The 24,282-nt window shown below is 37.1% G+C and overlaps 1 protein-coding gene across 1 annotated transcript in view; it reads left to right on the top strand.

Annotated features, from left to right (window-relative positions):
- The first annotated feature begins 15,860 nt into the window (after positions 1 to 15,860).
- Positions 15,861 to 24,282, top strand: part of LOC145690161 (O-acyltransferase like protein-like) — a 186,092-nt gene continuing 177,670 nt past the window's right edge. Inside the window, exon 1 of the mRNA XM_081764781.1 lies at positions 15,861 to 16,232. Within this exon, the coding sequence (XP_081620907.1) occupies positions 15,938 to 16,232 (295 nt within the window). The 5' untranslated portion in view covers positions 15,861 to 15,937. The remainder of the gene's footprint in view (positions 16,233 to 24,282) is intronic.

The raw sequence follows: 24,282 nt of genomic DNA, 5'->3' as shown, positions 1-24,282 counted from the left end.
ATATTCAAACACTTAAATTTTTCCGGGCTACGACCATCGTCACACAGATGCTTTTTTGGCGTTTTTACCAGTTCCTCATTTTTTTCTCCATGTAATATCAGTCATGATTTTCTTTTGCAGTAGTTTATTCACATACAGAATTACTTTGTAACATAAGCAGCAATTTTTAGCACTTTGACCTCCTGAGATATTACGCCCCAAACATGGCATCAAAATCACAAACTTCAACTTTCGGACCCCCATAAATATACGATGCCAGTGGTATCATAGCTGTGGATATTTCTACAATATCTTTACATGCAATAGTATTCAGCACAAAACTTATGAACACCCCACTTTATGCCATTCAAAATACAACCCTTTTAAAAGTGTAATTTTCTGTACTTTTTCTAGTGATTTTATACATTGGTTTGCAACCCTGCAATTTATTTAGACGCAAAAGTTTATATTCAGCGTGTACCTCAGTCTTTTTTCTAAACATTCGTTTTTGTTTCGTGTTTGTCTGATACGTACGTCCTGAGCAACTGTAGTTTTCGTAAACGCTTGCAAATGCAAAAATTGGCACTCCACCGACAACAAAGATGGCCGCCATTCAGGAGCACTCGTACATACGACAACGTGAATGATGTTATTGACCTTCTCATGCACACGGTTCGTCACACTCTAATTTTTCGAATTTTCGGAGATGGTCGAGCAACCATTTTCACAATTTTTGGGTCACTTCAGATGGATTGACTCCATTTACTAAACATTGTTCGCGTCATTAAATCTAAGAGGCTCAGGTGGACAGGTCATGTATCCAGAATGGAAGAAAGTAGAAAAACTTTCAAAATTTTAACTGGAAACCCAATCGGAAAAGCTTTTCATCATACCTATTTATCAATTTATTATCTTAACACATTATTTCCTACGAGTTGCAAAGAACTGGTTTATTTGTGAAAACCTTTAAAAATACACTATTACACGTTGAAAATGAAACATCAAGAAAGAGAAGAGGTAGCCGTCCCAAACGTGGCCGATAAATACTGTATCTTGAATTACCAATATTAATTCTTACCGCTCTCTGCGATATGTGACAGCGCCGCGAAGCTTAAGTTACAATCGCTCTGTGCAATGAGAGGGCACCGTAAAGCTTAAGTTACAAGCATTAATTCTTATCACTCTGTGTGATGCATAGTAGCGCATCGAAGTTTTACTTACAAGTATTAACTCTCACCGCTCTGTGCGATGTGTGACAGCGCCGCGAAGCTCAAGTTACAAATATTAACTTTTACCGCTCTGTGCAATGTGACGGATACGAATCTTAAATTACAAGTATTCACTCTTATCACTCTGTGCTATATATAACAGCACATCGAAGCTTCAGTTACAAGTATTCACTCTTACGCGAAAAATCCTGAGCTTAATGGCACATAGATAGACCGCATGTATTGAATGGTTGTGTCATAAAAATGTGTTCCTGAGAAATAAGATTTTCGATATGATCCTGAGTTATGGCAAGCCATGCGTCTACGACTCGGTGCCAAAGCTCATCTGTAACTGGAAACTATCTCTTGTGTGCGAGATTTGTACAATCATGAACCAAAAGTATTCAATTGATGGAGATCATGTGAAGGTTTCGGCAAAGGAAGCAGTGGAATATCATGTTCATCCAAGAAACATAGGACGTTGCGTCTCATGCAGTCGTGCGTTATCATGTTAGAGGTTTGTTAAATGCAGGACCTGCAATAAAGGGACTAGAAGAAAGTCCAACATTTCATTGATATACCGTTGGCTGGTCGAAGATCCGTCAATGTGTATTAGAGACGAGCGGGAACATAGTCCAATGGCACCCCATACCATAACGTCCCGTGCCCGGCGGTATGAACTAAGGATTCAGCTTACAGTTTTTGTCCCTATAGATACGTTTCACCTCATATTGGCCTAAGTAATTCTGTTTGCTAATCATATATATATATATATATATATATATATATATATATATATATATATATGAGAGCCACTAACTTTGATAGGAAATATTAGCAACACAGACAGTAGACTAGCCAACGCTGGCCCGAAAGTTGAACAACTGTTGGATAACTGAAGGTAATTTGTTGGTTGACCAACATACACTTTAAAAACCATGCTGGACCAATGCTTCTTCAACTTGATTACCGATCCCTAACCATGTCGTCCACTAAGCTACGTAAGGCTTTCCAAGTATCCTGTTTGGGAAACTATTCGGAAATTATTCAAATGAAACTATTCATTTGAATAATTGTTAAAAGAATAGTGTAAAGGTGATATCCCAACACTCGTCTAATGGGGCCAGAGAAAACTCTAAACTCCCTGACTTTTAAACTATGTGACAGGCAAACGGCACATGTTCTACCGAATCATGTGTGGTAAGTACGTCAGCTTTCCACACTTTTTTTTTTAACTTATTGATTTCCAGTTTATCATCTATTACTTCAAATCAATCACCAATTGTCTAACGATAGGGCAAGAGTTAACTCATAAAATACTGTCTGCTGCCTTCTACTGGGAGCTGAACGCAGGATGTTGCACACACTTGAAATACACGATAATCTTAAACGTCACACCTGTTCGGTCACGGCTATATGGTTAGCGTACACACCTTCCACCTGGAGGACTCGGGTTCGATTCTCATTGAAAACTTGTGATTCGAATCTGAAATTAATCTGTGGGTCCATGTTATATAGCCTCGTTGCTGAAAGGGGTTCTAAATTCCGATTCAAAACACGGAAACAACAACAACAACAACAAAAAAAAAAAATCCAATCAGAATACGTATCTGACTTTTGATTCGAAGCTGCATTTACCCCTTATTCCTCTTTCAGTTGTTGCCTATTGTACTGAATAGCTGTGTATTTTTTAAATAGAAAATATAGATGAAACGAGTAACGATAAAATTTGTATCCACAACAAGACATATACAAAAGCAAGAATGTACAGCATTCCCACTTGTTCATACACACCATCAACATTACGTCATCTGCGCATCTGTTATGCAACTTCCACACAAATGAACAAACTGTGAAAAGCCGAAGCCCTTCCCTAACAGTGTCATATGCAGCTTGTATGTGAGTTTATAGAGTATCTTACCTAACATTCATAAAAGCACTAGCAAATGTGTTTGTGTAAATATACGCGTAGTATAAAATAATACAAGTACTAAAAGATGAAACAATGAAAGATTTTTTTAAAAAGAGAGAAGAAAAGAAAAGAAAGAAAGAAAAGAATATTTTTAGTGACATCTCCATTTGCATCACTTTTGTAAATAAACAAACGAGTGCTTCTTTTATGTGGTTTCTAATGAGTTGAACAGAATAAGTAACTAATATAAGATATAGCGTAACTATAGATATAACGTAAGATCCCTCTAGTCAAAGTTGTGTATAGAAGCAATGTAGTAACCAGTCATATTTGGGGCGTTCGTAGCACAAGAAAATCAGGTTCAATTATAGGCGTAAAGTTCGTACGACACGTTTAAGTAATGGAAAATTTAGTACTTTTTATTAAAAAAAAAAAAACATTATATGAGTAATTTCCTATATATGGGCATGAATGTTTTAAGATCTAAAAGCTCTTCAAATAGAGAGCTTAAATATAAAATATGTACAAAACAAGAATTTTACGAATGATAAAAAAACGGATCAAAAGATGGCCAAGAATTTTAGGAATGATTTAAAAAAAAGTGCATCGCTAGATTGCGATCTATACCAATAATTAGTTTTTGGATCAGAGGCTACAAAATTTTTGATCAGACCCCTAAATTGAGCTTTCTTTTTTTTTTTTTTTTTTAACGGAATTAGCACATCATACTGAGTTAGGTGATATTTTGGGTTTGGCTACTGTATGTAGTTTTCCAGATAGACCCTATAAGGCGTACAAGAAAATTTTTGATTGGGTGAAATATATTGGATTTTTTGGATCAAGGCCCACAAAATTTTTGAACGGTCCATAAATCGAATTTTCGTATTTTTTTGCGGAATAAGCACATCATACTGAGTTAAGTGATAGTTTGGGTTTAACTACACTGTATGTAGTTCTCCAGATATAAGGCCTACAGGAAAATTTTTGCCTAAAATATATTGGATCTTTTGATCCAATAACCACAAAAACGTGGACTTGATTCTCTTCTGCACTGAACTTACCATTTGTTTGCAAACCCTCAAGACAGAATGAGGAAAATACAAGCCAGAATGGTTTTTAATAGTGAAAACTTACCTTCCAGAGAGTAGGCCAGTGTTCCTGTAGTTTTCGTGAAGGACTAATCAGTGGCAGATCCAGAAGAGGAAACTTTCTTATTATATATATATATATATATATATATATATATATATATATATATATATAACACATCTCAGAGTTTGGAGCTCTTAAAAGTAGCTTTAAGTAGCAATATTACAACCCATTACCTCCCCCAGAAGTCCGTTCTGGATCCGCCCCTGGGACTAATAGAGTATGGATGAAGGCAGAGGTGATTTGAGATTCTCCTCTTCCCCCGGAAGGAGGTACTTTCAATGTAAGGGGGATGAAAGATAGTACTGTGAAACTATAGGCAACCCACGTGAGCATGATCGTAGATTTCTTCCCCTGAGGAATTTCGTAGCTCTGTTTGTGTATGCTGTGTGTGTGTGTGGGGGATTTTCCTCGGACAGTTCCCTGAAATCATCACTTCGGATGGCACACTTATCCCTAAAAAGTTTCCGTATGAACATTTTACAGAAGCGTTTCTGATATCGTGGACCCTTTGTAGCGACTACTAATTAATTCTCCGCGGCCCCTAACAAAATTAAAAATGAATTTTTTTAAAAAGTATACAGTATTTTACATGTGATAAAAATGAAATGATAAATTACAATTTTACAACACTAAATATGTCGTCTATAGGTCCATCGGGGGTACCCATCGGTTCTGGACCTTCCCCCTCTTAAAATTTCCTAAATTTCCTCAACATACATTTGTACACTTCCTCAATAAAACAATACTTGTTTAACAGGGAAATTATTGATGTAGCATGGAAATTTTATTTTACGCTTCATCTGTAGCAAAACAAAGATAAATTGCGAGAAGTGTTTTTTAAATCGATTTAGCGTTCTCACGAAGGTAATATCATCTCTATTAAAACCGCATGTGGCAGATATTAACCACTTCCGGTTTTAATATTAATTGTTATAACCTAAAAACGATAACAGAAAGCGAGAAGTAGTTTTCTGCGATCAATTAAGCGTCCCAAAAATATATACGGTACCACCTCCACTCTAATCTCTATACTAAAACCAAAAGAGACATAAATCTATTACCTCTTCCGGTTTCAATATTAATTGAGAAACTATTACGTCATACAAAAACCAAACTCCTTTATTTGATGTACACATGACACTGTTACTTGTTTGCTTGTTTAGTGCCCATATTCAGTACCATGGCTATATGGGACGTGGACTTACAGATTATGGTGCAATTATAACCTCTTAATTATGGTGCAATTCTAACCGAGAATTGATCCTGGAATCCTGTTTACCAAACCGTACGCGCTAACCACTAGACCAGCGGAGAGGACAGGTTGATTTTATTTTTTCAGTCATGTATTTCATTTACAGAGAATATTTTCTAGATTATAATTAATTAATTAATTTTTAACATCCCTGTTTACCACCGACGCTGTATGAAATGGGAGAACCAAAACTGCCTACAGTACAGGATGGTCTGGAAGTGGGCGTACACCCATTTAGTTTTAATAGTATAGTATTAGTTATGGTAGAATGTCTGTACACAGTTACCTTGAAGTCTTAAGAGTCTTAAAAGTCATAAACATCGGTATGATCACCATCCATGTCAATGTGTGTTGATTTTGATCACCCATTGTTGATTACTCCAACTTCACTGCAAATAACTGCTACCAAGCAGGACACAGCAGAAAACAAATGAACATGGATAGCAATGTTGCCGGACAATGCCAAACAATGTTACCAAACAAACCTAAAACCGTCAGAAAACACCAATTATGGGTACGCCTACTTCCGGACCATGCTGTATAATTCTAATCACTATTCAGATTTATATCTGAACCAAACTATCCCAACCTGGAGTCAAACTCGGAACCTTGCGCACTGAAATCATGCTGGGTTAGCCACTTACTGACGCAAAGATACTATTATTGTGTACTGGATGTGTAAATATAATTTATTCTTTATATAGATTCAATTCTTTTAAACATAGAAATAAATGAAAAATGCTAAACTCATGATATAAAACGAAGATGATAAAGTGAGGAAATAAGACGAAGTACAGGGGACGTGGTAAAATCGTATTTACGGAAACATCGAAACATAATCCACATCATTATACTACTACTACTACTACTACTACTACTACCACCACCACTACCAATACTACTATTACTAATCTTAACCCCTTTCTGCATGAGTTTTTTCTTTTAGCGAAAAAAAAATCAGTATTGGAAATCCTCATATGGCAACTTGGAAAATGAATTAAAACTTGAATTTTAGATTTTTCACTTAATTCCGATGAGAAATAACTACGTGTCATATATGACACACTATGCAGTAAGGTAAACTTTTCTAGAAGTATGTAGGAACTGGATCTTGCCATATATATCACTTCATGCAGTAATATCTATACTATACTATAGGGTTACTATATCTATACTATACTCTCAGTTCTTTGGGAAAAGTGCGCATAATGTTTCGCCAAACAAAAATGTTTCTACTGATAAAAATCCACTGCTACACAAAAACCACATGTCAACGTTTTACCACCTAATACAACTCACAAAAACATGCCAGATGACACCAAAATCTCTTATTCATACACGTCAATATCTCACACAACATACAAAACAGTCATTTGGCGCCTTTGATAAATCACACACAAGCTAAAGTGAAAAAAAGGGGATGTGCCATATATGGCACGGCATGCGGTAAGGGGTCAACAATATTATTAATAATAAACAAAAACTTTGGTAGCCAGTGTAAAGGATCGTGCACTAGAAGTCAGAATTTTATCCATTATCCATTTCGATTTATCAACTCCTGGATAATGTTTGCTGCCATCTAACGAGGCAATATGTAATTTCCACCACATGTTTTTATAGTAGAAAATGAGATATGGATAACCACCGTTAAAGTCACCATTACTCAAGGAGATGTTAATAAATTGACCTCTTTAACGAACTCAGCCGAAATAATTACTCTAACTGTCTCGTGTTGAGTAACGGAGAGACATAAGTCGTCGTTATCTGTTAACTTATCAACAGATTGACTCCGTCAACTGACTCTGCCGAGATAATTATTTTCACTTTCCTTCACGAGTTATCGTGTTGAGTAAGGGACAGACGTAAATTATTGTTACCCATTAACATGTTAACGGATTAACTCCGTTAACTAACTCAGCCGAGATAATTACTCTACCTGCTTTTACAAAAAGAAAATATCATTTTCTTCAAGAGTTATCATGTTGAGCAACGAACAGATGTAAATCATCATTACCCGTTAATATATTAACGGATTAACTCCGTTAACTAACTCTGCCGAGATAATTCCTCTAACTGTCTATTGCAAGATAGGAAAAACGCTTTCGTTCAAGAGTTATCGAGTTGAGAAACAGACAGACGTTAAGTCATCATTACCCGTTAACATATTAATGGATTGACTCCGTTAACTGACTTGGTCGAAATAATTACTCTAGCTATCTATTGTAGAAGAAAAATCACTTTTCTTCAAGAGTTATGGTGTTGAGTAACGGACAGAAGTAAGTCATCGTTACCTGTTAACATATCAACGGATTAACTCTGTTAACTAACTCTGCCGAGATAATTACTCTAACTGTCTATTGCAAGAAAGGAAAAACGCTTTCGTTCAAGAGTTATCGAGTTGAGAAACAGACAGACGTTAAGTCATCATTACCCGTTAACATATTAATGGAATGACTCCGTTAACTGACTTGGTCGAAATAATTACTCTAGCTATCTATTGTAGAAGAAAAATCACTTTTCTTCAAGAGTTATGGTGTTGAGTAACGGACAGAAGTAAGTCATCGTTACCTGTTAACATATTAACGAATTGACTCCGTTAACTAACTCGGCCGAAATAATTACTCTAGCTATCTATTGCAAAAACAAAAATCACTTTTATTCAAGAGTTATGGTGTTGAGTAACGGATAGAAGTAAGTCATCGTTACCTGTTAACATATTAACGGATTAACTCCGTTAACTAACTCGGCCGAAATAATTACTCTAGCTATCTATTGCAAAAAGAAAAATCACTTTTATTCAAGAGTTATGGTGTTGAGTAACGGATAGAAGTAAGTCATCGTTACCTGTTAACATATTAACGGATTAATTCTGTTAACTAACTCGGCCGAAATAATTACTCTAGCTATCTATTGCAAAAAGAAAAATCACTTTTATTCAAGAGTTATGGTGTTGAGTAACGGACAGAAGTAAGTCATCGTTACCTGTTAACATATTATCTGATTAACTCTGTTAACTAACTCGGCCGAAATAATTACTCTAGCTATCTATTGCAAAAAGAAAAATCACTTTTATTCAAGAGTTATGGTGTTGAGTAACGGACAGAAGTAAGTCATCGTTACCTGTTAACATATTAACGGATTGACTCCGTTAACTAACTCAGCCGAGATAATTACTCTGTCTATTGCAAGAAAGAATAAACGCTTTCGTTCAAAAGTTATCGTGTTGTGAAAAAGACAGACATTAAATCATCATTACCCGTTAACATCAACTCCCAAGACTACTTCTTGTATAGAGCGAAAATGATAATTTTCAACACGACGTGATTGCTAACTAACTAGTAACGTCAGCAACACTAAATTATAGTCAGTTACTAAAGTCATTATTGTCCTCTAAGATGTTAACGAATTGACTCCATTAACGAACTCGTTGCAAAAAATAAATTTAAAAAAATCCATTTTGATCTAGAGCTATAGTCCAGAGTAACGGACGCAGCAACAGCAACATCTTATAAGGTCCATTAAAAAAAATAATTAAAAAAATCAGCGCATTAGTTTTCAATGAAAAGCGTCACTGAAAAGCGAGCGCGTTAGTTTTGGTAAAATAGGGCCAATGAAAAGCAATAACTTGTTTAACAACTTTTCAAATGTATACGACCATCCCAGTAATAAGTTATTTCCAATACTTACAGGTAGTTAGTTTCTTTTCGGCTTTCTCCCTCAAACATACAGTAAATCCAAGCTGTCTTTCATTAGTAGGAGAAAGAAGATATTCTATTATTAATGTAGGTATATGATGTGTATGATAATAGAAGAATTGATGGAATGCAAAAATGAGAAAATGAATGAACGTTGTTAAAAGCCATCAAAAACAATGCTAACGAAAGCTTCAGATTGCCTCTTATCGAACCAGAGACTTCTTGTATTAGATGTTAACCCATTTTTCATTGCGCCCGTAACTGAAATGAAATTCAACGTTTCAGTTTAATGTCCTATGATTATGCCCATTAGGCAAGGGGGTGACGATGATTAAGGCAAGGATGATAGACGAATTAGTGGAATGAGAATATGGGAGGAAATTGGAGTACTCCGAGAAAACCCACGGACATACTATTGGTCACCTCAAACTTACTTAGCCGGGGATCGAACTAAGGACCCCGCACCAGAGGTAAGCGCACTACCACTGAGCCACCGTGCCCCCATTCACTGAAACCGTGCCTTCCAACTAAGTTCAGAGCATTTACTATTGATAATGTTCATCTGATGAAAGAAAAATGTTTTATTTATAAGAGTTCTGCGTATAATCATTTCCTTAAAGCACAATACCATTATGTAGTAATTAAGATGATAAGAATTCCGCGTTAAAAACCCAAACCGAAATTTAGCTTCCTCATAAAGGTTCCTTTATGAGCAAAACTATAACCATTAAAGCTAGGTATAATAAAGAAGAAAAGAAAGTTAACTTTTACATGTAAGTGAAGGAAATATGATTTCACTGTACAAACAGTTATGTATTATACTTCTTATATTTTGAGCCATTATGTCACAAGGAAGAAGATTGGCTATGACTGTAAATGAAACTTCGAAAATTATGTTTGAAGAATATTATTACAATTTATAATGTAATCTAATAAGTATATATTACGATCACAGTGTTTCGTACAAGCGCGGTACTAAAAGAAGTACTTATAATTTTGTTCCTTAAGTTACGTAAGTAGGTCATTTACCTAGCTAGTTAAAATGAAGTTGAGTACAGTGTCTATAAGAATTTAACGTTCTAATTAATATTTTAGTTAAATAAACGGGAAATTTCAATTGTGGCAGAGCAATAGTGTTCATCTCCGAAGGATTTAGTGGTGTAGCCATATTTTTGGATAAAGTGGAAAGAGGGTTCGCAGTAGTGAATTTATGAAATTGTTCCTTATACGAGGAGCGTTCAGGAAGTAAGTGACCTTGAAACATTTATTACCGCAGACACATCACAGATGATACTACATTCTCTAGAACTTTACGATAACTGAACTCAATATCCACTCTCTACTCTGCAGAACTATTGCTTCACGATAACTGAACTCAGAAGCCAGTTTCCACTCTGCAGAACTGTCGCTTCAAGATAACTGAACTCAGCACCCAATTTCCACTCTGTATGACTGTCGCTTCATGATAACAGAACTCAGCAGCTAGTTTCCACTCTGCAGAACTGTCGCTTCACGATAACTGGACTCAGAAGTCAGTTTCCACTCTGCAGAACTGTCGCTTCACGATAACTGGACTCAGCAGCCAGTTTGCACTCTGCAGAACTGTCGTTTCATGATAACTGGATTCAGCAACCAGTTTCCACTCTGCAGAACTGTCGCTTCACGATAACTGGACTCAGCAACCAGTTTGCACTCTGCAGAACTGTCGTTTCATGATAACTGGATTCAGCAACCAGTTTCCACTCTGCAGAACTGTTGTTTCATGATAACTGGACTCAGCAACCAGTTTGCACTCTGCAGAACTGTCGTTTCATGATAACTGGATTCAGCAACCAGTTTCCACTCTGCAGAACTGTTGTTTCATGATAACTGGACTCAGCAACCAGTTTCCACTCTGCAGAGCTGTCGTTTCAAGATAACTGGATTCAGCAGCCAGTTTCCACTCTGCAGAACTGTCGTTTCATGATAACTGAACTCAGCACCCAATTTCCACTCTGTATAACTGCCGCTTCATGATAACTGGACTCAGCAGCCAGTTTCCACTCTGCAGAACTGTCGTTTCACGATAATTGGACTCAGAAGCCAGTTTCCACTTTGCAGAACTGTCGCTTTACGAACTGGACTCAGCAATCAGTTTCCACTTTGCAGAACTGTCGCTTCACGATAACTGAACTCAGAAGCCAGTTTCCACTCTGCAGAACTGTCATTTCATGATAACTGATCTCAGTACCCAATTTCCACTCTGTATAACTGTCGCTTCATGATAACTGAACTCAGAAGCCAGTTTCCACTTTGCAGAACTGTCGCTTCACGATAACTGAACTCAGCATCCAGTTTCCACTCTGCAGTATTGTCACTTTACCGTAACTTAACCCAGCAACCAGTTTCCACTCTGCAATACCGTCGTTTCACGATAACTGAACTCATCAAACAATTTTCCCCCTACAGAATAGCCGCTTCACGATAACTGAACTCAATAGCCCAGTTTCCACTCTGCAGAACTGTCGCTTCACGATAACAAAACTCGGCAACCAGTTTCCACTCTGCAGAATTATCGCTTCACGATAACTAAAGTCAGCAGTCAGTTTCCAGAGATTTTCCGATCTCTGTTGCACGACACATCAGGGTTTCAAGAAATTATGTGCCAGGTGGGTGCTGAAGCAACTGAAACTGCTTCCACTTCCACGCGGTTGACTTTTACGACATCATAAGTTGATTCAATAGTATGTCAAGTATCTAAATTCAGATGGTGAATATGTTGAAAACGAGTATCACCTGTGGTATATCTGAGGCATAAATGTTTAAACGTTACTTTGTCTTCTTTTTGATTAACGCTCTAAAGAACCTTACTTCATAGATTCGCCTCATAGAACTCTAGCAGCGTTATGTGACATGTAAGATCCGCGGTTGAACTATCAAAAACGCCCGCACACAGGAGCACATGTATGAACAGGAAAATATCTTCTCTACATTCATATATATTGATCTAGTATTATTTCTATAATATCCTGTTCTTTTCACTTTCGAACATAATAAACAATTACTATTCAACTTGACTTTAAATGTCATTTCTACATTATACTTCTACATCGATTTATTAAATAAACACTAGTTAAGTGCAAGAGAACATATATATGATTAGGGATAAAGTATATTTTAATAATTTATTAAAAAGATACTACTAACGAGCATTCTTCTAGTGTACTTGCACTAAAATAAAAGAGCAACGCATGGTATTTTACCTGTTACAGGAGAATTAAAACCTGGCTTAGAACATGATAAGTAACATTCCCTCTGCCCTTATGAAACTCGAATTTAAATGTATACACCATCATCAAACGCTCATAGTTGTTTTGTTTTGCGAAAAGCGTCTTTGGGATTTTACCAACCATTCATTCTCTTCTTTCTCCCCATTTATTCTTTACGTACCCACAAGGGTTTAAAAAAATTGAGTCAGGCACTGCGAAGTCGAGAAATTCGCATTTACTATGAAAGTAGACTGCTAGTGGTTGTTAAGTGAATGACTGTAATACGAAAATATAGGGGGATATAGGGATAAATGTAGTTTTACATGTTTAAAGTTTTTGCCATATGCTTAATGTTACTGGATGTAGTTGCAGCGCTGATGTAACTATAAACCTAAATTGGTATTTTTTTTCAGATCTCGGTTCTCCCACGCCAAAGGAGCATACGCTAACCACTTAGTCATGAGAGAGCTCTTTTCCCTTATATAAAATCCGAGGGTTTCACTTAACATTTTTACTCATACAGTTTCAATCACTGGTAGCAATTAGCCGTTGGTCCTGAATTCTCGTTTCATACTATATAATGGAGGTTATGTTCTTTGTACAGTGGCCTGTAGACAGAAATCAATTTATCTTCATCCATTTTCATATTCCAAAGCAATACGACTCTCATAACTGTTTCTGATAGCTGTAACAATCCCAAGATAGTAAAAGCCTTTGCCTCCAATGGATTTAATTTTGTTCGATCAGGATTGTTATACTCGACCTACGTGTAAGAACAGGTTTATACGTATTACCTTCCCAGTTATTTCTTAGCCTATGGAAAACTCTTTTCCCCTCAAAACCCCTATGGAAACACCTCAAAAGAATACAATTTACCATATTAATATAACGTTAGACTACCTTTCGATCTCAGAACAGCTTTGGTTTTTCGTGAAATAGAGTCATAGAGATCATGAATGATAGCAAGTGGAATATTACAACATTTCACTCAGTCCCGTGAGAGAGAGGGTGGAGGTGCAAATTTGGGCCGGATTTGTCTATCATAGAAAACGGGCCATAATGCTAAATTATGTAAGATCTGGGGATAGAGTAGGCCAGGGTAAGTGCTCAACTTGATTCTGGTGTTCCTCAAACCACATCACAACAGCTCCAGCTGCTTGAATGGGCACGTTATAATCCTGGAATATGACGTCATTTCTCGGAACAGCATCTACACTTGGTTCTCTATAGTGACTACATAATAGTGACACGAGTAATAAGCTTTAGCACAAGCCTCATTGATAACAAGGACATTGCGGCCCACAGCATCATATAACCTTCTCCATGTTTCACGGTTGGGCGGAGATACTGCAGATCATACGCTTCTTTTGGTGTTTGTAAAGCATAAGCACGACTTTGATGAAACATGAGCTTTGAAATAAGGTAAACGATGAGTCACCCAACCATATCACACGTTTCCATTCGTTAATGGTCTATGTTTCATGTTCGCGGTACAATTGACATCATGCTAAAGCGTTATAGCGCCTTATTAGTGGTTGCGCCCGTTGTATGTCCATGTCACGTAACTCGCGACGGGCGGTGATTGTCGACACAGACTATTGCTTGAGTTCCTTCGCCACTTGCACCGTAGCCGCACGACGGTTTGAGTTGACAATTTGTCCTAACGCTCGGCTAGAGCTGTCACTGAAGGTTATCTTCTGACAATTGTTCCCCTTCGCTGATGTGGTTTGAAGTGAGTTTTGTTTTATTTCGACATCACCTTGGACACTGTCGCTCGTGACACACCAAACACAATTGCCACAATCGTCACTGTCGCACCACATAATCGAGCGCAAACAATTGACATTTTTCTTGAAAATCAGAATGGTCGTCCATATAATACTATTATCATTTGCTTAGCTCACTCCACATTTATGTTCTACTGCTTCTCACGCAATACAAGGTTTTGCGTTAATAAGCCACAATCAGTGGCCTGTCACTTCTGTCTCCGCCTGACCGTTGCCAACCCAGAAATATGATGTGTTTCAAAATATAGAAATTTCTATTAAATTGATATGGGTCTGTATATACACAACTATATCTATATGCACTTTGTTCCAACTTTTCATCTGAGCGATGTGCCGGCCATATGTCTATATTGACCACCGACATCGTTTCTAACCCAAAAGCGTGCCGACGAATGTGTCGTCTCGTCTCGAAAACGACACGAGAAGTATAGTTTTAAATACGAGACGAGGCCAGAATCATGAAAACTCTTGTTTCATTTTAGACAAAGAGGAATTGAGACGAGACGAGATATTACACCATTGTTATGGACAACACTATTACACCTAAGTAGTTCTCAAACACTGGTTCGTAGTATAAAAGCTATAAATTGATAAAGTGTTTGTATGACATAATGAAGAGCATTTATCAATGTTTAAAGATACGTAAATCATTGCACAATACATTCCAATAATAAATATGGTTTGGATTTGTTATAATACACCCTTCGTAAGCCTTTGATGATAACTTCTAGATGAAATTAAGAAATAAATCAGGCCATAAATGTTATACATATATTTACAAAACAAGACGACAAAATTTTCGAGACGAAATGAGAAAAGCTTTTCCAGAATAGAGAGACGATACTTATTCAAACTTTACGATACAAGACAAGGGAACCTCATTTCTCGTCTCGTCTCGTCTCATGGGTAACACCAGCTTAAGGAGATGGCCAACTTTACAGGTTTTACTGTAATCTTCTAATGTTTGCCTCTTGAGATTCAAGAAAAACCTGGGGAAAAAACTGAATCTGACTGGCTGGCAATGGGATTTGAACCCCAGGCCTCCTGACCGTAAAATACGAACACTTACTTGCAGCGTGACACGCCTTATTGGTTGTGTCTACAATACCTGTAAGTCTAATGCATTTTGTCATCCTGCATATATGGGCCCAAGGAATACAAGTTTTTTCTTTTTCTTTTTTTAAATGCATAATCTTATATGAAAGCATCTTTGAATCAATCCACGCTACGACCTTGATCTTAAAAACACTTTCTCCTGGTGCGGTAGTAATAATAAGAAACCAGTTTGTAAGTTAAACCACAACGGCAATGCCGAAGAAGACAGTGAAAGAAAGCGTTATATGGATAGTAGGAACTGGTGTTATTACATGGTTATGTAATAACAAGCATTTGAAAGGAATGAATAAATATCGCAAATATAGAACTTATAAAAATTCTAGATATCCATGACCTAGGCTTTTATCATACGTTAAAAAGCGAAATAGAGGGAAATATAAAAGAAAAATATTGTTTATTTTATTCTGTTTGTTCGCGGCTAAGGTACACTCCACAGTTTCTTGTAGTGAGTGTGGCTTATGTCTCCGCCCTTTAAGATTGTTCAGAGGAGGCTCTTTCGGAAGTGGCCCAAAGTGAAAGCTATATGGATGGCTATCTATACACGATGCCAGCAAGGAAACAGGCCAGTTTAGCTGTGCAGTACCTCCAATGAACATGAGTTCCTCGTTCTCTGTGATGACTTTTCTGCTGTTGTTCTCACTTATTTTGTTATCAACACCATCATCATCCTTAACATCTGTGTCTTCTTTTTCGGCCGTGGCATCTTCTCAAGTGCGGCGTAATCATACGTTGAAATCGTTTCCGTCTCTCTATAACCCTTATCGCTTGGCGCCGCTCTGGAGAGGCTTCTATCAGAATGCCGCTGGAATCTCCTCGAAGTGTTTTTCTGCCATGGAAAATTTCCTGGTAAATCTGCAGCGTGATGAACTTTGGGCATTGCAGAGTAAGTACCTCATTCAAAATATAATATTCTACGTACAATATAAAAAATAGAACTTCCTCATTACAGATAGACTTCTTGGAACATTAAGCTTACAGATTTATATTTTCATTTATTTATTTTGGTAATTTATTTATTCATTTTGATAATTTATTTATTTATTGATAAACTATGTCTTCAGCGAAATCAAACAGTATTGGGATAGATCAGAGGTCAGATGTATGATCGTACTCGTTAAAGATATTAGCATTGCGGCGTCCACCTCCCAACGTCATGAGGACAATCGGGAAGCCACTTAAAAGAAAGAATAGCGGAGTTTGGTCTATAAATTCAACATTAATAAAGAGTGGAGCCGATGTGCTGACCACACATTACCTCAAAGCCACATGGGACGTTAATCTACAGTTTAACATGGGAAACGAAGCAGAGTATCTGCACCAGAAATCGAACCCGGGTCTCCCGCACCGAAAGGGTGCATGTTAACCCATTACTGCCCCTTGGCAACTTAAGTTGCCACGGCGATTTTTCGTTATAGCGCAGAAATTCATGGATTGACGTTGCAGGTTTTAACCATGAAGTTACTTTGGAGTCTGTTTGGTCATAGCATCGTTGCATTTTCTTTGTATGATATATTGACGTAAGGTTAGCATTGTTTTTGGCTACAATGTGTTTTGAGGAGAAAGACTCAACTGGATTGATTTCAAAGACTCCAGAAGGAAGGATTGAAGGTCTGTAAAGGATGGATTAACTTGATTTTAATAGTTATGTTTTCTCAGTGTATTTTCTCCCTCAAAATTGTAACTTTCCAAAATTTTCCCTTTTTTGAATATGTATGTGCCATTTGGTAACTTATGTTGCCGGCCTAAAAAACAGGGAAAAAATAAATACTTTTCAAAAACATTCTAATTTCTATTTTAGAGTAGTATTAAGACCAAATAGGCGAAAAGAAACTTTTCAAAATACCACTGGGGAATTCTGGGCACTAATGGGTTAACCATGTAGACACAATTTATTATTTTATGATATCTATATTACTCGTATTGACAAGATACAGTCTCAACATTGACTAAATTTTTAATATACAAATACTGTACGTACCTTTATCGGTACATCGGTGGAAACTTTCAATTGAAGGCTAGTATTCTGGTTATAATGACAACAATCTACATTCGTAAGTGGTAAAAAAAACGAAGTTAAACATAGAAGATATACTAGGAATGCAATGGATATACCCGATTGCAATGAAATGAGCTGAGCGAGCTTAAACTACGTAATCAGGAAGCGTTTTTCGGTGATTATTCCTCGATGGTACATCGGATTTTTGATTTCGACCTATGTTCTCACTCAGCACGACATACTCTATCAGCGTGCTAAGTTTGGTTGAGATCGGCCAAACGGTCTAGGAGGAAGCGTTTTTCGGTGATTATTCCTCGATGGTACATCGGATTTTTTTATTTCGACCTATGTTGTCACTCAGCACGACATACTCTATCAGCGTGCTAAGTTTGGTTGAGATCGGCCAAACGGTCTAGGAGGAGTTCGCGGACAACCAAACGGCTAACCCGAGTATAAGAGCTTCGCTTCGCTCAGCTCAATCAACGCTTTCTTTATTAAATAGAATGATTTATTCTTTTTATTCAGATGACCTTATCGGTAGTCGAATTGGGCCAGTTTGAACCAGTATGGCACACAAGCCCATAGGAAAAACAATAACATGGGGGAATAGGACTCTTTTTTTTTATTTTTATTTTTTTAAGGGATTGGAGCTGGCTTGAGTTTACCTTACATTCATGCATATAGGTACAAGTATAATATATCAAGTAAAATAACTGAAAGTTACAAATGGGAATGAAGGTGTTCGCATTGGGGCTTAGCCCCTCTGGCCACATTCTACATCCAGGCCTGATGGTATACTGGTATAATAGTAAATTAAGATACCAAATACCATATCAGGTTAAAAATTTAATGTAAGTTCTGTTATGCTAAAATGATGTTAAAGTCAGTTTTAATAAACAGTACGAGTATTTATACAAACAGCTAACTTTATTTTGCTCGTGTCCTTTTTATATGGTTCTAAGCACATCAGTACTAATTTGTTCCCAATTCTACCATTGCTTATTTGGTGTACGTAGTCTTGATTCGATAACATCTCATTAAGTCTCTATCATACAATGTGGTTCGTATTCGTAAAGTGAAATATTTCAGTTTAACGTCCCATGATTATACCCTGTAGGCTAAGGGAGACGATGACTAAGGCAACTGAATAATGATGGAAGAATTTGTGGAATGAGAATGTGGAAGGAAACCCCGAGAAAATCCACGGACGCGATGTTGTCCACCACAAACTTACTTGACCAGCGATCGAACCAGGATCCCCACACACCAGAGGCAAGCGCTTGGATCGTGTTCTTGGCTTCTCTTATGTATTTCGTTTCGTCCTGTTCAATTCATTACTCCAGTTTTCTTTAGAATTATAGTTCAATTGCAAGTGTCACTTATCTCCTTTATCGTATAGGAAATACATGGGCTCTCTATCTGTCCGTCTATACGTGGTTTTATTAGGATTACGCTAGTGGGATGGTATTTCCTAGTTCCTATGCAACCTGTACAGCAGGAAAGAAATGTTGGTTGCCTATGTTAAAAAGATACAACTTTCACATCACTTTTGATTCTCTTTATCATTTACCAGAGTTTATTAAAATCGCAGAGTGAGACTTATAAGATTATGCTGTTAGTACTTCCGTCCGTCCGTTACCCCACACGATAAGTCATGGACGAAAGCGAGTTTTTGAATTTTGTGTTTTTGCAATAGAAAGTTAGAACGATTATGTCAGTCTAGTTCGTTAATGGGAGGCAATTCGATAACACCTTCACATTTAACGGGGACTTTAACGTATTGTATAGTTAAAAATCCATGTCATTCCCTAACTTCTACGCAACCTGCGTAGTAGCAAGGAATTGTTGGTTATCTACGATAAAAAGGACATGTAGCCTTCGCGTTATCATCTTTACTGTCTGTACAATAGCTTATTTGGTACACGGTATTTCAAAATATATAAAATAGAGCTCTCATTTTGGCTTGCATTAATGGAAATATTCACGTATTTTTTTTAAAAAATGAAAATGTCTAAATGTCAGTCAGGAACAACAATGTTTTAAAACACTGATGGGTAAAAGTTTTTAAGGACGGCACCAAAGAAAGAAACAAAAGCTTACACAGGTCAATATAATTTATTAACAGGACAATGGTATATTTTACAAAATCCACATTTGATTTGACAATTGTTTTTACAATGGGCAGCTTACTTGTCGTCAACCCCCAACCTGAAGATACAGGATTTTTTCTGTATAGCCCCCCCTCCTAATTAGAAAGTACAACAACATCTACTAAAAGTTACAGACCTGCTACCAAATTTACTACTGAAAGTTAGGAAATTACTTCTAATTTATAAGATACAATTATCAGACGTTTAAAGCTCATGTTTGCTTTAACTTCGGCGACATGTTTAATCTGAATAATACTAAGAAACGACGCAAGAAAATTTGTCTGAGAATAATTCTCTCATTACATATAAAAAAGATTATATCACACCATATAATCCAGACCAGTCTCTGCAAAAGCATCCTAGTGTTACACTTTATTTATGAAATGAAAAATCTTTCAGTTTTACGTCCCAGGATTATGCCGGTTAGGCTAAAGGAGACAGTGATTATGAGAAATGAATTAATTAGTGGAATGAAGCAAGTGACAGGAAACAGCAGAACCCCGGCAAAACCCATGCACACGGTATTTGTTCACCACAAAGTTTACAGGGCGCGAGCTGGGATCGAACCAGGGAGCCCATACACCAGAGGTGAACGCTCTACCACTGAGCCACCGCGGCCCCTACACTTTATTTATATTTGGTACCGTGCGACGGTAGTTCCTCTAAATCATAAGCTTAGTATATCAAATAGGCCAAATAACCATCGGTGTACAATAGTGTGGGCCGTAAAAAAATAATGGTTAACGATGATTTGGAAAAGAATGAGTAAATGCATAAAATTATACATAATACTGTAATTCTTGAAAAAGTATAGAAGGAATAGCAAGAACAAAGAAAGGATACCTATTCTTTGTTTCCCTATAACTGACACATTTCCCTGCAACCAGCTTCCAAGTGTCGGGAAACCTGCTGCTCTCACTAACGCCTCGGAGGAATTTCTGTTAAGCTGGATCTCGATGTGGACTTGTTAGTTTTCATAAATAAGAAAAATGGTTTACACTGTAAATGACATATTTTGTTTGTTATTTTCTCGTGGTGAATCGAGTGCGGCAGAAAAATTAGCCAGAGACCGCACACGGCCCGCGAGTATCACATACCTGCTCTAAATAATCTGAGTGAGGAATTAGCGATGGCGGCACAGTATTAGAACAAATGAGTTTCATTTAACACCACAGTATTAGAACAAACGAGTTTCATTTAACACTGTGAAACAACGGTAGACCTACAAGTTATGTGCATTATATACTGAAACTGGTCGTAGTGGATCTATAACTTCCAGTTGTGTAGTGATTTGTAATTTTGAGTATAGCGTTTCCTTTCTCCAGCGGACGTACAGTCCAACGTGGAATCCGAAACACTTGAGGCTCCCTCCGGTAATCGAACTCGGGTCTCCCACGCCAAACGCATGTGCGGTAACCGCTTAGCCACGAGTAGCTTAATTTTCAGTTGCAAGACAGGAATGAAGATCAGAGACAAAACTTATTCCTGGGACCCTGAAGCTATACGAAAAAGCTGCTTTCTCTTACCGTTTTCGTTATATGAAGATAATCTTCAAACTAGAAATGGTAATTACTTCCACAACTTACGATAATATTAAAAGAATGAAGTTTGAGATGAAATATTCTTCGGAAGCTTAATCGAGTGCAGAAAATAGGTTATCGCTATCTATTACCACATTTGCTCCATAACCGGAAGAAGTAGTAAGTGTCTATCACTCCCGGTTTTAATATATATCTATAAATTATATATCAGGAGTTCTAAAAATAGTGTCCGCGGACTACAGAGCACTATTCTACAAGTCAAAGCAAAGAGAGAAATATACTAATGGTATACCTTTCGCGTTCTCGTCTGTAGAAGCGAATTGCACTATGTGGCAACGTCGCAAAGAACCATAGAGTGGATCTATAGTAGTCTCAGTCTAAAGACAGCCACTTGCTCACAAAGGGATGCGGCCCCCTTGTGAGGTTTTTTTTTCATACTGTCCTGTTTGGTTTTTCTCTCCCTTGAAAAGTAACTGACAGGCAAAAAACTGAACCCGAACTGTTCCCAGATCTTTGTCAATGATCCTTTTTCTTTGACACAATCTCCCCCACACATACATCTCCCGCCCCCACACACTGTTAGACACATGGATGGAAGAAAAAAAAGAGAAAGAGAGAGAAAAGGGGTGAGGGAAACGAAGGAACTATGTATGGCAACGTTTAGTTTTTCTTCTTCCAAAGGGACCACAAACTTTATGACAGCTTCTTTGTGCTAAATTCAAAGTCTCCCGACTGGCTATGGTCTGGGTGCGCCTTCTATACCAACCCATCAACTAGTTACATCCATTCTTTCCAAATGGCAGTTTAAGTCGATAAACGTAGACACTAGCACCGCTTATTAGAGTAACAATCGATGTAACTGGTTGATGGATTCATTGAGCAATGCTAATGGTTCCAACTTAATATTTGACGTTGCCCCATAGTGAAACTTTTTGATCCCCCATAGCAACTGAAGGAGGTCCCGGAGGGTATAACCATTATATAGCATTTACGCTTTATGTTGACCTGAAGAATACGTTCTGTTGCCCATGGGCGCCATTTTTAGAACACGTGGAATTATCTATACATTATATAATATTGTAATATATTTAAAATTACTACGTTCGTCGACGTGTAACAGTGAATGAGGCTTGACATATATTAAAACAAAATGTTAATGACACATGAATGATTTGGTCTGCTAAAGAAGAAATTTCTTCAGTGACAGAAAATAACTACCCAAAAGTTTTGACATTTCATCATAAGTTTCTAGTTTAGGAGCAAAATTGTACCGGATATAAAAGGAGTCCACTATCTATTCCATTACCCTAGGTATACACAACCATTGATTATCTGTGTAATTAGTGTTAAGTTCTTTTATTTATTGTAATGGACGAGGACAGTGATCCGAGAGCCTAACTCCAGCTAACCGAAAAAAAAAAAAAGCTGAGAAGAAGAAGAAGGTATATTTTACAAAATCCTTGTAATAGTACTAAGCTCTAATAATGATAAAAAGACTATGAAGAGAAATGTGATGAATCAAATTTTGAATGTATTTCTAAAATTTCCGTATAATCTGGTTAGAATTGAGATACACTGATTCTCAGAAGTGAAGTAAAATTTGCCACATTAGGAATTATGTCGTGTGTATGATAGAACCTTTCAGGGAGCTGCGTCTGGCCCGCGGGCAGTAGTTGCCTATCAGTGTTTTAAATAATGAAATACTGAAGAAAGAGATTGTGTGTGCTGGAGATCAGAACACTGAGAAAGTTTCGAAGTATAGTTTGCGAACAAACAGAATTAACTTTTCCCGTCTAAGATCAAGACCTACAAATGACATTATTCAACGGTCTAGTAGCGTACGCAGGAATTTATTTCGGAGGGGCGGGGGATCAAAACTAAATATGAGGGTATTTTATATTAAAATACCTAAAATTGCCCCTAAAATTAGGCAAAATTTACACAAGTCGAAATTTAGGGAGGTCCGGACCCCCCAGGACCCACCCCTGCGTACGTCCCTGGGCAGGTCTATCTTCTTGTTCTTCCGTAGTGGCAACTAGCTAAAGGGTAGCCAGCAAGAGAAGGTTTCTGACAGCTAGCAGCGGCGTTGACTACTCACATGTCGAGACTTTTTCGGTGCATCTATAATGGCAATTTTCTTAATGGTGTAAAACAGAGTAACCGTGGTTGGTAACACTAGCACCAAAGTAATGGCTGCATTTTCCCTCCGCGTGTGGAAGAAACTTCAGGGACCATCTCATGATTTCTCTTCTATAACTCTGAAGTGGTATCGATTTGATTCATTGATAGTACGAACATCGCCTTAACCTTTTTTGAAAGTTTTACTACTGATAAGAGAAGTTAATTTAGTTTGTTATTGTACTATACATCGTATTATTTTATAGAGGACATATCAAGAGAATTTAGGAGCGCTCGTCATGGACTTTGGAGACGGGAATGAAAACTACTGGCTATCTTAAACATGTTTTATAAAACTAGGCACAGTTCCAGAAGGATATCCTGTTGCGTTAATAGCATTAAGAATATTTTTTATCTCGTCTTTATCTAGTGCTTCTGTGAGTTATATTAAAAGTTAAAAACATTCAATCCCTCATTTTAACGGATAAAAAGGGTCAAAAATAGCGGTCCGATGTTGGCAATTGTCCGTAAGTTCTGACATTAACTATGCGCTGGCTAATATCCACAATTACGTTTCAAAAGAAAGAGGAATAATAGAATACTGTACTTTCAATCAAGCACACTATTCAATCTGACCATAAAATATTTACACATTGTAAGTATACATCATAATAGAGTAAATTTAACATTTTTGATTTAAAATAAGAACTTTCAAACTGAATCGGCTGCTCCAGTTTTTGTCCATTGCTTCCGATTCAGAGTTTTCAAACAAGAAGTAGCTTAAAACTTAGTTGCAACTAAATTCGGACAGTACCAGTAACACTCTTGAAATTATTTTATTCTAGCCTTTTTAAAATTTTATTATTATTCAATTATGCATTTTAGTTTATTAAACTGTTTATATTCTACATGGAAATGAACGTACAAACTTACATACATACACGTGATTTCTTCAAACCTTATCACAAGATGATAAATACAACCTTTCACAGATTGTAGATTTTAAATAAAGCCGAATGCTCATTGTGACTTTTTTCTTTATTGTTTTCGTATGCACTATAACTTGGCACACCACATAGAGCTTTATCGTGTCCATCTGATGTGTTTTTAGAATTAGAGCCGGTGTTA

Source organism: Thermobia domestica, chromosome 7 (genome assembly GCF_964235325.1).
Source record: "Thermobia domestica chromosome 7, izTheDome1.hap1.1, whole genome shotgun sequence".
NCBI classification, from domain to species: Eukaryota; Metazoa; Arthropoda; class Insecta; order Zygentoma; family Lepismatidae; genus Thermobia; species Thermobia domestica.
Note: the sequence above shows the minus strand (reverse complement) of the source record. Positions and strands in the feature narration are given on the sequence as shown.